Source organism: Nanorana parkeri, unplaced genomic scaffold (assembly GCF_000935625.1).
Source record: "Nanorana parkeri isolate BGI_ZX_2015 unplaced genomic scaffold, ASM93562v1 scaffold565, whole genome shotgun sequence".
Taxonomy (NCBI): domain Eukaryota; kingdom Metazoa; phylum Chordata; class Amphibia; order Anura; family Dicroglossidae; genus Nanorana; species Nanorana parkeri.
Window position 1 is genome coordinate 539,182 of NW_017306833.1, and position 15,258 is coordinate 554,439.

Consider the following 15,258-nt stretch of genomic DNA (forward strand, 5'->3'; position numbering starts at 1 on the left):
TCTTGATCGTACTTCACAGGAGACAGGGAGCTTAGACCACTGGATTGTTCAGGCGATTGGACAAATCAAAACTGCAGGACAGTTCTGCATAACCCCTCCCACTCCCAGCTTGCCTCAGTTTTTTGCTAGTGTCCTTAGGTGATGGATGCTTCTCTCTGCTCTGAGAGAAGTACTCTTTTACACTATTGTTTTAATTTTTTTTTTTCTGCAAGATTCTTTAAGCAAGTTTCCCTAATTTTGCTCTAAGACACTTTGGTGCCTCAAGACGTATCCAGGTAAGTTTTCTCCTTGGCAGAACCTTAATTGACAGTATCTGGACCCCACTAAAAGGAAGATGCGAGGTTAGGCTGTAATGTGCTTAGTATGCATTTTATTCAGTGTGCCCATGCATTTGGCGCCCTCCTTGGCAGTTTGTGAAGCGTATGTGGTTAGCCACCGGGAACTTTACAGATACAGGGCTGTCACCCACAGGGCAAAGATTGAATGGCATGTCCCAGTTGACCGCTTTGCTTTCTGGTAAGGACCAAAAGCCCCTGAAATAAGCCGCAGCTATGTTCCTAAGGTTTCAAAGTGGTAGCCTCAGACCCCCTATAAAGCATTTCTGAGGCTCTGGTGCAAGTGGCCGCCTGCTGCCCCTTCTGGGCCTCCCTCGCATATGCTATTTAGTGAGGAATTGGGTCTCTGAGTAAGGGGGTGTGCCCCTGAAAACGCGTTTAACCTGTTACACTGAGGATCAGAGCAGTCAGACATATGTCTGCTGGTTATTTATCTTTGCAGTTATCATGTTTGCTGTTTTGTATATGGATGCATGTCGATTTTAAGTGTTAAGTGAGTATACAGAATTTAAATATTAAACATTTACAATATTACACAAGTGAGAGGCGCTTTTTTTTACCTTTTCTATTTTGGCATCGTATATATGGAGGAAGGTTACCATGGGTGCTAAAGATTTTTGGGTATTTACCACTGTTATGATGGATTTTGTGGGTAAAATGGCTTATCTGTTTGATACTTCTAACAGCAGGGGCCACAAGTGGGTCCCCTCTCGCTTCCGTATAGACCCCTTCTAATTTTGAGTCCACAAGGACAGAAGTCCTTGTGGACTCAATATGCATTTCATTGCAGTAAGAACTGCCTGCATTGGCCCTTTCTAGGGTCATGAGTTTGGGTCCTTTAAAAAGGCCTAAACCTACTAACATTTTCAGTTTTACTTTTAGTGCTTTTACAGCCTCTCTTGGATGGCTTGCCTAAGAAGTGGGCTTTTCAGCACCATCCAGACCTTCTGTAGAAATTACTTCTCAGTTTCTGGCTTTTATGGCATGACTCTTCTGAAGAGTAGGGACCTGTCAGATGCTGTTATGTCTACTCTCCTTAATGCTAGAAAATCTTTTTCCTTTCAGAATGTCTAGCATCGCACACTGAAGACATACTTTGGGTGGTGCGAGGCCAGGAAGTTTCATCCTAGGAAGTACTGCATGAGACACATTCTATCCTTCCTGGATTCAGTTCTGGACCGACATCTAGAGGGTTTTTCACAAAGCTAGCCGAAGGATCGGCTGCCTTTGGTTGCGGGAGCCCTTTGGTTCAGTCGAACCAAAGGGCTGCTGTACGAGGTATTGACTATAGCCCATACAACTGCCGAAGCGGGCCGTACGGCTCGCAAATGACAGCTGGGCAGAGCCAGCCGTGACCTCACGGCTGGCTCCGCTCAGTTGTAATGACAAATCAGCGTCCCCAAATGACCTGGGGACACTGATCTGTCATTAAACAATAACATCTGGGCGGAGCCGGCTGTGAAGTCTCGGCATGCTATGCCCAGTTGTTGATTGGCCGGGACTTTTTATTATTTCTACAAATCTTTTTTTTTTTTTACATCTAATAATTATTTACATTTAAAAAAATATATTTTTAACTAACTTTTTTTTTTAAACTTTTTATTGACTTTCTATCCTGCTTGGTACCACGGAGGTACTGAGCAGAATAGCCGAATGCCGCTCGGTGGCATTTGGCTACTCACTGCCATCCAGCCCCTATGTGAATAGTGGCGAACGGCAGCGAGTGAGGTGCCGGAGCTTCGGTTCAGCCGATCCAGATGTTGGCTCGGCTGAGTCCTTCTACACTTCAGCTCAGCTGACCGTGCAGAGCATGTTCGGCTGATCAAAGTGCAGCAGATGAACGGCTGATTTCAGCCCATGTACGGCTGAAATCATAGTTTCTTAGTATATTCCAATGTCTCAGTAAATTAAAATCCAAAATTGTTTTCCTTGCAATTTTGTTCTTTGCCTTATTGTACACCAATACATCTCTATTAAGGAATAGATTGTCTTCTGCAATTTCTGAGGAATTCCCATTGATGTTTCTCATATTTTAGGGGATCAAAGTGGTTATACATAATTTTGATGCTGCCTATACCTGCAATTTGGTTGTGTATTATGTTTAACCTCCGGTCTCTGGGACCCTTGGTTAAAATTTGGTTGTCACCATCTGTATTATTTATATTTTGAGTTATTTCAATGTCCCTCATTTTTTTTAAAATCTGCATTGATCACTTTTTTAAATGTGCTGCTTTATTAATCTCACAATTATTTTGCCATTTAAAAACTTGTCCCTTTTTTATAATCCCCTGTGTCTCTTGCAAATGTCTTTGCTTTCTTATATCCACATTCTGAGTCAACCTTAAAAAATGGAGTGTGATTCTCTGTGTTGTGTATTTTGTCATCTCTTTAAATGGGGCAAAAATGAGTAGTTCGCTACCACAATTGTTAAAAGGAAAAAAAAAATGTACCACTCGTCATCTGAAGCCATATCACTTAAACCTTCGTACCTTAGCCTTCTGGAAACTAGACCTTCCTTAACCCCTTAATGACGAGGCCTTTTATCAGTTTTTGCACCCATGTGCAGTTTACTGGCCCGTAGAAGCGATCTGGATGCCAGAATCACTTCTATTGTAAAGCCGGCCGCCTCAACAAATGTAAACTGAGTCTGTTTAAGCGGGGCCACTGCCAGTGACATGCTATGTACGTCACTGGTCACAAAGGGGTTAATATATCTGTCCAAGTATATTATGTCCCACCATTTAACATCCTGTTTTTCTTTAATTTGTGTCCCAAATATTTGAAAATGCTTTCTAAATAATGTGGTTTTTTTTTTATAACCTGCCATTAAAAAAACGTAATCTACATAATTTCGGTGATCCAAAAAATTTTAAATATCCATAACGGCAAAAGGAAGCTTTCTCTTCCATTTATTTGAATGACACAACCATAGAATTACTGGGCCAATATGGTTATATTGCCACCTGCAGGAGTAGAACTCTCGGCATACAAAAAAAAACACAAACCATAACGGGAAGCCCCTGCCGGTGACCAACCCCGCTGTCTGCAAACAAGCCACTCCGTTTTTTTCCTAGCGGCTAGAAGATGGACCTAGATTCCTTTTTTACTGGGCTCTTTGTCCATTTTTTCATTTTCAGCAGTCTGGGTGATGGGCCAGATATATAAATCCTGGTAGTCTTCCCAGTTCAGTCTGCGAGCGCATGCAGTTCCTACTGCATTTGCAGAGCGGCCTGTGGGGTTTTTTCTCTCTGGTGTTACACTAGGGACCAGTCAGGTTTAGGTCCATCACTGTATCAGTTCTTGCCTTTGGCACCCATACTGCATTTAGAGACATTCCAAGTGGGGATGTCCAGCTTTTTCTGCCTTCAGGTAAGTCCTGGGGGACTGGTGGGGGCTGCCCTCTACCTGTGAGACTACACGTGCCAGCGTGACAAAGGACTACAGTTGCCAGCATTCCCTGGCCCTGCGACTCCCTAGCGCTATAAGTCACTGTTCCTAATGCCCCTGGCAACTGGTCGCCACCCCCTCTTGTTTTTGGTGGTGGCACGTGCCTCAGCCACAATTTTCCTAGGTGGGATCTGGCTTTCCATCTGGGAGTTTAGGATGGGCTGGGAGGGGGGGCGGTCTTCCCTACTTGAAGGGTGTTATTTATGAGGCCCCTAGGTACTGAGACCCTCCTGCGGCGGCGCAGCATATGACCTCAGGGATCGCTTGGTGTGCTGGAAAACAGGGGAGGATGCTTTGCAACAGCTTGGCCGCAGCCCCTCTCTCCTTCAGCTCTACATGTGCTGGACTTTTTGTGCTCTCCTGCGGGGAAGCAACAGTGGCCTGGGGGTGGTAGGTCTTTCTGTGTGGGGTGGGGCTGGTGTCATGGCAGACTCAAAAGAAATCTGGTCGCCAGGGACAGGATTTCCTTCCCGCTATGTTGTAAATGGGGGATGTGTGATGTTGGTTCACCCAATGAACATACCCTGTGTTTGCGGCTTCCATCCCGGTTTTTCTGCCTTACTCTACTTCTTTGCAGGAGATTTCAGGTGCCCCAAATTTCCCCTTAATCTTTTGAATCTGTTCATTCCACAATAGATGACTTCGCTTTCTGATTTGCGAAGGCCTTGTCGTGGCCCTCCCGTTAACAAGTGTCTAATGGGAAGCCGTCTTTTGTGGATCTGGAATCTGTGGTTATGGCTTCAGATCCGGACTGTTGTGGTAGTGAAGATGAGGTGTACCTAAGGCTAAATTGGCGCAAGAACAGGAGCTGGTATCTGTCCTTGTGAAGGCTGCCAGGGAAATTCATTAAATCGAGGCGATGGCTACCCCGGTTACGGACTCATCTGTTTTATTTTGGTACTTGCAAGCTTAAAGGAGAATTATGAGGCGAGTGATTTTCACTCAGCCTCATAATCTTAGCCGACCTGTGACAATGAAACTGTCACAGGTCGGCTCAGTAGATCGGGAAGTGAGCGAACACATACCGTCGCTCGCTCACTTACCGATTTATCCCTGCCGAGAGCCATGACTGTCACTCGCGGCTCCCTGCAGAGATTCCCCCTCCCCTGTCAGATCCTCCAGTGCTGACTGGCAGAACGGACAGGGGAGGGGGCGGGCACAGCTGGCTCTGCCTCTGGATAGGTATAGCCCGCTTCAATCCCGCAGCTGGGTGGATCTCGACAGCAATGTTGGGATCCGTTCCGGCTGCGGCGTCTCAGTATACCGCGAGCTACAGCTCGCGGTATACTGAGCTTTGGGTCACGGAAGAATGCTAGTTTGTGTGGAAAAGAACTGACCCCATAATTCTCCTTTAGGAAATCCTTGCAGGTTTTTCCCCAATTTTTTTTCCTGACTTTATACACAAGGATTGGTATCACGCAGCTCATCCTTATACCCTGCCCCGATTGTTTTGCTGTCTGATATCCCTTTGGTAAATCCTTTCAGAAATTGGCTACCCCACTCGTGGTGGATCCTCCTATATCCAGGCTCAATAAGACCACTGCCATTCTGTTTGAGGAGTCTGTCTTTCCAGAACCCATCGGATAGGAAAACTGTTACTCACTGTGTATAGTGTTACTAGTTTCATGTACACGATCGCTGGTGCCCTGATTTAGACCTGTTTTGGCATCTGCCCTGGTCCCTCAGACCTTGATTGAGTGGGCAAAGCTTTTGCAGCAAGGCCAGGCTACATAACAGGTGGCTACGGTGTATGTGTAGTTGGTGGAATAACTTGGTTCAGGGTCTCAAATAAGTTGGTGATGCAGTGCTGAGTTCTGCTCAGCTGGCCTCTCGTTTGCCTGCCTCTGCAGTGGTCCGTCATCTTCTGTGGATTTAGTGTTGGTTGGCAGAGCAGACTTCCAAGAAGGAAAATGCCCTTCGTGGAAGATTGTTTGTTTGATGCCTCATTGGACAAGATTATTTAAAACTTCACCAGTGGTAAGAGGACCTTTTTCATCTGCAGGTTAAGAAGAGGGAGAATTGTCTAGGTTCTTTCTTGGCTCGCAAGCACTTTTTTTTCTCATGGCCAGGGAGCCTTGCGTAAGAGGAAGTCGGCAAAACCCGCAGCTGCTCAGGCCACACGCCAACCCTAGCAATCCGAGCCTTCCAAGTCCGCGGATATGCACTTTTGGCATGAAGTGTAAAGGTGCCCATACACTGTACGATTCTCGTACGAGAATCACTGGAAATCCCGCGATCGTACCATAATTGTACAGTTCATGGAAGGCGTGCGACCGTTTCTACTGTACGGTCGCACGTCTTCCGTCGAACAAGCAGGCTTGAAAACCGGCCGAGAATCGTACGATTCTTGGCGGGTTAGTGGCCTGCTTGTTGGACAACTGCCGAACGGGCCGGTGTGCACACGCGCACACTGCCAGTTTGCAGTGATCGGAAGCCTGCCACTTTCGATGATCGCAAGTACGATCTGCCTGTCCAAGATGGGCAGATCGTACAAGCTTTTAATAAGCTTACGACCATCGCAAGACAAAGTCTTGCGATGGTCGTAAGGTGTATGGGCACCTTTTGAATACAGATATACTGTGCTAGGAATCAAATAACACTCTTAAGAGCAATTGTGTTATCCACAACACCTGTGTTGCACAATGCCTGTGCTAATGATATTTCAGAAAAAAAACTCTTGGTCTAATGGTCTAGACACTATAAGCCATAATAAACATTGGGGGAAAAAATTTGAATAACAAAAAAACATAGACTTGTGCTAGTATATCTCATAGACTGTGTGTACATATAGAAAGTCCTGTATTAAATCTCGCAAGTTATGTACAACTCCCACTTATTTTACATATCCATATGTGTAGTCCATGCCTTCTTAATGCAATAAAGTCATTAAAATATGTGAAGATCCTATCTTCCAACTTTTATAATCCACACCATCTCCGTGAATGCATAAACGATTTGTGAATCGGTATTCTCCACCGTGCTCAAAGATAAGATCTGGCCGCATTCACCGACTCCTATTGCTCACCATATTTCAGATGAACAAATAGCGCTTTGTATGTATATATGTGTGTATAATATATACAATAACCAAATCCTGTCCTTTGTTTTTTGGTCAGACGATAAACTGGGGAATATTCTTCCAAACACTAGCTTATCGCTCCAAAACCGTCTGATACTATTCCTCCATCTTCCACCTTCTCTTGTACTCCGAGAGAAAAAATGCTTCCCATAGTGTAGTATGTCAGAATAAATTTATTTAAAATTATTAAAATGCACTTACAATTAAAATAAGGCAGTTGCACATAAATGATCTCCACTAGAATTCCTTTCTATATGGTCATAATGCTTGCATGAATCCGCCCACCTGATGCATTTAGTCACTGTTGACTTCCTCTGAGCCGACTTTGTGATAATTTCACAATTTATAACATTTTGCTTACATTTTAGGAATATATTTTGAGTTTGACACAAAGTGCTATTTTTCTCTTTTCCTTTTGGCATGAAGGTTTGCCCCCGCTGGAAAATCTCAGGGTGGATCTGGGAGGTAGTCCCTACAGGCTGCAAAATAAAATTCTTATCATGCTCTCCCAGAGCATGATAGCACTGACCTCCAACTTGTAGTGACTGACCGCCAACTTGTAGTTCCTAACCAAGGCTCAAAAGAAAATATTCACAAAAGGCACATAGCGTAAAACTATCACAAACTTTATTAAAACAAATAAGTTACCAGGCGTTACCTGTTAGCTTGTATATGTAGTTACTGGGTCTTTTTTTTTTTTTTGCACAGATAAACTTGTTTTAATTTTTATTTGGTTATAGGGCAGTTTTTTTTATTTATAATTTCTAAGCTCTTTCTTTGAGAGACTTTTACATACGTGTCCTTATCTGTCATGGATCTTCCTCTTTATGGCTCTTCCTGTAACCTCTGATATATAGTCTATCTATACACGCACGCCGATCAGCCATAACATTATGACCACCCGCCTAATAATGAGTAGGCCCCCTTTTTGCCATCAGAACAGCCCAACCTATTGAGGCATGGACTCCACTAGACCTCTGAAGGTATGCTGTGGTATCTGGCACCAAGCCGTTGGTAGCATATCCTTTTAAATCCTGTAAGTTGCAGACTTTTTTTTTTTCCAGCTCACCCCACAGATGCTTAATTGAATTCTGGTGAATTTGGAGGCCAAGTCAACACTTTAGGCTCGTTTTCTGTGTTCCTCAAGCCATTTTTGAACCATTTTTGCAGTGTGGCAGGGCATCTTATCCTGCTGAAAGAGGCTTCTGCCATCAGGGAATACCATTTTCATGAAGGGGTGTACTTGGTCAGCAACAATGCTAAGGTAGCTGGTATGTGTAAAAGTAACATCCACATGAATGGTAGGACCCAAGGTCTACCAGCAGAACATTGACCAAAGAATTACTCTGTCTCTGCCTGCTTACCTTCTTACTGCATCCTGGTGCCATCTCTTCCCCGGGTAAGTGACACACGCACCCGTACATCCAGATGATGTAGAAGGAAATGCGATTTGTCAGACCAGGCCACCTTCTTTCATTACTCTGTGGCCCAGTTCTGATGCTCATGTGCCCGTTGTAGGCACTTTTGCTGGTTGACACGGGTCAGCATAGACACCCTGACCCGTCTGCAGCTATGTGGCCCCAAACACAACAAACTGTGATGCCCTGTATGTTCAGACACTTTTCTATCAGAATTGGCATTAACTTTTTCAGTAATTTTGAGCTAGAAGTAGCTCTTCCATTGGATTGAACTATACAGGCCAGCCTTTGCTTTCCACTTGCATCAATGAGCCTTGGCCGCCCATGACCCTGTGGTCTGTTCACCGTTCTTTCTTCCTTGGACCACTTTTGGGAGGGCCTGACCACTGCAGACTGGGAACATCCCAAAAGAGCTGCAGATTTGAAGTTGCCCTGACCCTGTTGTCCAGCCATCGCAATTTGGCCCTTGTCAGTCACTCAAATCCTTACACTTGCCCATTTTTTTCTGCTTTCAACACCGTCAGGTACAAAATGTTTACTTGCTGTCTAATATATTCCACCCACTTCTAGGTTCCATTGTAATGAGATAATGTTATTCACTTCACCTCCCAGTGGTCATAATGTTTTGGTTGGTGTATATGTACACACACTGTGTGTGTGTGTGTGTATAATAAAATATATATATAATATATATACACACACACACACACTGAGTGGCCAGATTATTATAAAACGCTTTTATTGCTCATCAGTTTAGTGTTATCAGTGATTAATGGCTCTAAAATTATTGCACACGGCGATATGTAACATGTGCGGCACAATAGGCACAATCGTCGTTATCGCACTTAGGCGCCCCCGACGCATATATGCGTGTGTATGTGGGGGGCGGGGAACTTTAAAATTTTTTTTTTTTTTTTTTTATTTAATTGTATTTTTTTTTTTACACAACTTTATTGCCATCACATGGGGGGGCTAAAGAGCCCCATATGTGATAGCCAATTTACATGACAGGTCCTCTTTATGAAGACATCAGGGGTCTCCAAGACCCCTAATGTCACCTAGGGACCCCCAGAGAAGCTGATGAAGTAGAGGTCTGCTTCATCAGCTTCTGTAGCTGGAGAGTGACACTGAATGCTGGAAGTGATGTAATATACATCACTTCCTGCATTTGGGGACAGGAGTTCAAAGGGAAATCGTGTACTGAACTTCCTTTGATCTCCTGTCACAGAGCTGCTGTGCCGGTCCAGCCCGCATCGGGCACAGCGGATCTCGGGACCGGCACGACAGCTGCTGATAATACAAGCGGTCGGGCGTCTGTAGAGACGCCCGATCGCATGAATGTAAAACTGCCGGCCGTGTAATTGCAATGGCTGGCCGGGAAGCTTCTCGTCACAGATGAGAGGACAAGTGGATTTTTCAAGCCCTGTATATACTGTGTGTATATATGTGTCTATATAAATGTTCTGCTCCCCTTTGTCAGATGGGCTTCACTTTTCATGGTTATGATTGGTTTGCCAAAGAGCCAGGCAGATTTTGTCACTGCCGTTTCATGTTGGATTTGCCAGAATATAGTAGGCTTTGACATCAGGAAGCTTCAGTTCCCAATTGCAGCCTACTCTACAAGGGTGTCATGGGCCACCAGTGGAAGCTGGTGGCCAAAGTGGAGCTTTGTTTTGTTCTTGGGATCCTAATTCTGCAGGTGGCACAAAAACTCAGGCATTGTGAATAAGAAGAGCTGTGTCTGTCAGTGAACTTGGAGAAAAGGATTTAGCAGAAATTACAAAAAACTATTTATTTAATTTTTTTTACGACTTGCCCTGTAACTCCTTTTCTAAAAACTGTGCTTCTGTTCGGACATTGGGCAGTTATTGTCTGTATTGAGTTCTGCAAGCTACTTCTGAACTCTCAGGTGAGATGCATACACTTATACTTGGTGTGCTTCCTTCATGTGGCAGTGGTCTGCTGTAATCCCTGATGGAACTATTTAAGAAAAAGATTTTGGTGAGCACAAAGAAATTGCTGTTTCTCTGGCCAATAACTCGCACTTACCAATAACTCGCACTTAAAGAACTATGGGGCAACCTTTTTTCCCATGACCCCTCCAGGGTCATGGGAGGAGATATATGGTGTCCTCTGGTGACCCAAAACTCAGTATAACACAAGCTATTGCCTGCTTTATGCTAATAGCGCCGCACCTGGGACAGATCCCAACCATGCTGCTGAGATGCACTCCACTGACAAGCTGGCTCAGCCTCTCTAGAGGCAGAGCCAGCTGTGCCTGCCCCCTCCCCCATCCCTGTCCGTTCCTCCAGTCAGCACTGGAGGATCGGGGAAGGGAATCCCTACGGTGATCGGTGACTGATGGTCACCTCTCTCTGCAGGGAGAAGATTGGGAAGTCCGCTATCGGCTGTGTGTGTGTTGGCTGACTTCCCGATCTATATAGCTGACCTGTGACAGCTTCTTTGGCTTGAATTATGGGGATGAGTGTTTTTCACTCAACTCATTCTTTTCTTGTAAGAAAAAACTTTTTTAATAGTCTTTTCTCCCATTGTCCATAATCATCCCCCTGCTTTCTTTCCCTATGATCTAGGATCTGCTTTCTCTCTGCCTTTTACTATCCAGCCATATCATTTTAGAGTCTGTCCCTCCCAATTATATTTCTCTTGACTCAATAATACATGTTTGATATCAAATATTGTTTGATTGGATCAAAATAATGCATACTGGATACCCATGTTTTAATTGTTCAGAGGCCAAAAACCATTCACTTTATATTAACTGGAAGTGGCACACATTTGCAATTTTTTTAGATAATCAAATAATCCTATACAATAAGCTTGTTCCTGCACCTCTAAACATCTGTCATATATTAGCAAATACCTTTTTCATATTTAAATCTGCGGAATAAGCTTCAGTGTAAAACAAATTCAAAATCTGAGTGCCTGGGGTGATCTTTGCGTCTCTCTAATTTTGCCTTTATTTTTTCCCCCAAAATATGTTAACCTGTGTCAACTGACATATTTTTTTTTTTTACCCCCTAGGTCTCAATGATAAGGGATATAAGGGAAAGAGAAATAAGAATTTACACAGATGCAGGAAGGATTTGTCGTCCACTACTTATTGTAGAAAAACAAAAATTGTTGCTTAAAAGAAGACACATTGACCAGCTAAAAGAGAGGGAGTACAATAATTATAGGTGAAATATTGTTTTTTCTTTGTTTTCTATGCAAGCTATACACCCAACTGGCATTTGTAAAAATATATATTAAACATTCTGCTGTATATTATATGCTATCATATATGTTATTGTATACAGCATTGAATGTGACTTTCGCCAAACATTCACGGCATGTAAATCTTCTGGTGCATGTATTATAAATGATGGTAATTGATTTACCTGCTTTGAATGTTGGAAAGTCACATTCACTGCTTTTAAAAATATACCACTTAATGTTTTCATATGGCACTTGGAACTAATTGCGAGATGAAACATTGCTTAGTAATATATTTCCACTTTTGCAGTCAAAGTTGAGAAAACCCCACTGTGGGTTTCGATTCACACCGAATACCTGAAATTATTTATTTTTTTACAAAATATTTGTTACCATTTAGATGCTTCCTTGGCGAAGACCCTTGTGCAGATTTGCGGTCTATTCTAGGTAGGTTGAAATTAAAAGTAAAACTCCGCATATAACAGGCAATGCGGAGAGCGCAGAGCAGCGCCGCAGCCGACACTTATTCCGACAATACTGTCGAGATCCACCCCACTGGCTGATTGACAGCTAGCGGCAGAGCCCGCTCTGTCTGCCCCCTCCCCTGTCTGTTCCTCCAGTCAGGAGTGGGGGAATCCCTGCAAGGAGTGTAGATTAACAGTCACCGCTCTGCAGGGAGAGGATGCGGAAGTCCGTGATCGTCGGTATGTGTTTGCTGACTTCCCGATCAATAGAGCCGACCTGTGATAGCTTCAGGTGTCATAGTTAAGCTTTAATTATGGGGATGAGTGTTTTTCACTCGCCCTATAATTCTCCTTTAACATACAATGCCTCAAAGTCTTTAACTGTTTGGACAGGTAGGTAGTGTTCAAATCTAGTTTACAACTGATTAAATCTGGCAGCCTCAAGCCCCCACCCCTGTTAATGTTGCGTAGGAGTGACGGTAAGTAGGACTTTTAAAAGAGAACTATGGGATAACCTTTTTAACCCATAATTCTCTTAAGGGTCACGGGAAGACCTATACTAACATCCTCCTGTGACCCAAAGCGCTGCAGCTGGGATGGATCCCGACAATACTGTCAAGATTCACCCAGCTAGCTGATTGACAGCGGGCTCTCCCTGCCCCCTCCCACGTCTGTTCCTCCAGTCAGTGCTGGAAGTTTGGAGAGGGGCATCCCTGCGGGGAGCAGTGAATGTCGGTCACCGCTCTCTGCAGGGAGTTGATCGGGAAGTGAGCGAGCGACGGTTTGTGTTCGCTCACTTCCCGATCTATAGAGCCGACGTGTCAGTTTCATTGTCACACATCAGCTCAAACTATGAGGATGAGTGAAAATGACTCGCCTCATAGTTCTCCTTTAAGCAAGTAAAAGGGATGTAAAAGGCACTTAAAATGCCAGCAGCCATTTTTACCTTGTTATGCTATGTAAATGGCTCCAAAAGTGGAAAATATACTTTTACCCCTTCGTGACGGGAGACATACACTGTATGTCCCTCTACAAATGACTGGCCACCTATACTGTACGTGACCAGTTATTTGCGGCTCTGTAATGCTGGTTATCCACTGAGAATCAGCGGTTACCATTCATTAATGGATGCCTCAGTATTGGGGCATCCATTAATGAAAGAGTTAAGCTTTTTCAGACACCCGACATCCATTTCAGTAATCGAGTGTCTGACAGTGAGAGCAGAGTGGCATTTACTGCTCTCACTGACAGCTGGTATACCGTAGATCAGGAAAACCCGATATATACTGCCTTTTTTTTTTCTCTAACCTTTCAGCAATAAAAACATTTCAATACATGTTTTTATCGCTGAAAACAATGTTGCAGGTTTTCTGATCGTTGTTGGAACGATCAGAAAACCTTTAGTGACATCTGATCCTGAAATGCTGCAGGATCAGTGTCTCTAAGGTTATTATTGGCTGTTCTTAAGTTTGAAGCAGCCTAATAATAACCAAAAATAAATTAATTTCTCAAGCAGTAATAGTGAGATTAATTCACAATGACTGCTTGATATAATTAAATAAATAACATAAATTGTAAAAAAAATGTTTAATAAAATAGTGAAAAGTGTAAAAAAAATAAAAATAAAGTGTAAAAAATAATTTAAATATATTTTTATACGATCATTTATATAAACATTAACAATGAAACTTACAATGAAAATCTGTTTTTCATCCTAAGGAGTAAAAACATTTTTTAACCCCCTCATGACAGTGATGTTCAAAGTATGTTGCTGTCGCTAAGTGTGACACTTAGTGACCGTGACATTGTATGCCAGGTGACCACTTTTAGCTTTTAGAGAAAAAAGATTAAAATGTTAGGTTTTAGGCTGTGAAGTACATAAAAATCTGTAAAATCCTAGGTATGTGAGGTTTTTCCAAATGAAAGACAAATAAATGAATGTATTGGGTTTTTTTTTTTTGTTTTTTTTTTAGCTGTGCTGTTTTTCTAAAAAATACTACAAATCAAATCTGGGGAAAAGGTGTTTTAAGTTTTTGTTTTTTTTTCCTCGTTTTTTTTATATTTGTCCTAAGTGAGGCGTTAGGTAAACATTATGTGATTATAAATATATAGCCCTATCTGTCCTCTAAAAAACTATATATAATATGTCTGGGTGCACTTTTTAAGAAAGTATATTACTGACCTGGAAGAATTACACAGCAAAAATCTCAAAAGTGCATCAGTCATTTACGAACAGAAACTAAAAATAAGCTCAGTCATGAAGGGGTTAAGGAATATAATTGCTCTTTCAACACACTTGGTTACAACCTGTGATTTTGTGCCTACTTTATTAACTAGTTTTTTTTCAGTTGGCAGGACCTGGTGGCTAGTGGAGTTGTGGAATACATTGATACACTTGAAGAGGAGACCGTTATGCTTGCGATGACACCTGATGATTTGCAAGAAAAGGGTGTTGCTTATTGTTCAACATACACACATTGTGAAATTCATCCATCTATGATTTTAGGAGTCTGTGCTTCAATTATACCCTTTCCTGACCACAACCAGGTTTGTTGTGCTGATACCTATGTAAAATAATTTACATGTGTTCCATGTGAAGCATCAAATCAACCTATAACACCCTTTTGCTGTCAAGGTTTTATACCCCTTAATATTTAGCCCTCTGAGGTGCTCAATTAAAATTTTATGGTCTGTTTGCTTTAGGGCCTGTTCACACGACGTCCGTTTTGTGTGCTGACCGGCTCCGTACGCTGCTGCACTCAAAATGCATCCCAATGTATCCCTATGTGTTTTATGGGCTCCAGTTCTCACGTGCGCAGTCCGTTCAGCTTACGACAGAAAAAATACGCATGTCACATTTTGTCCGGTCCGGAAACTCAACGAGAACGGAAACGCAACGCAATGCAGCTAAGGGGGAAAAAAAAGAAAAAATTGTATTCTTGCTCCACTTATGTCATCAACGTTGACAAAAAATTAACTGTCAGCATCCAGACCGAAAACGCGTCAAACACACTGCATCAGCTGCTCCACGTCTGCTGATCAGCACCTGATCTCATGTGAACAGGCCCTTAACCCTTTCGCTGCCAAGGACGTACGGAGCTACAAAAGTGCTTCCAGCTGGCCAGCTCAGTATGCTGTACGTCCTTGGCATTTACAGTTCTATTATAAGCTGATGGCAGCTTATAGTAGTACTGTGCAGCAGACTGTCCCCTTTAAATGAATAGCTGTCATCAGCGGCTCACAAGCCGCTGATGACTGCTATTTTCAAAAATACCGGGCGCCCCCCCCCCCCACCCCTCTCC

General features: G+C 43.1%; 1 protein-coding gene across 1 annotated transcript in view; it reads left to right on the forward strand.

Moving 5' to 3' along the window:
• POLR2B (RNA polymerase II subunit B) overlaps nucleotides 1-15,258 on the forward strand; it is a 151,203-nt gene that overhangs the window by 48,653 nt on the left and 87,292 nt on the right. The window contains exons 16-17 of the mRNA XM_018562201.1: nucleotides 11,322-11,476; nucleotides 14,305-14,503. Of these exons, the coding sequence (XP_018417703.1) occupies nucleotides 11,322-11,476; nucleotides 14,305-14,503 (354 nt within the window). The remainder of the gene's footprint in view (nucleotides 1-11,321; nucleotides 11,477-14,304; nucleotides 14,504-15,258) is intronic.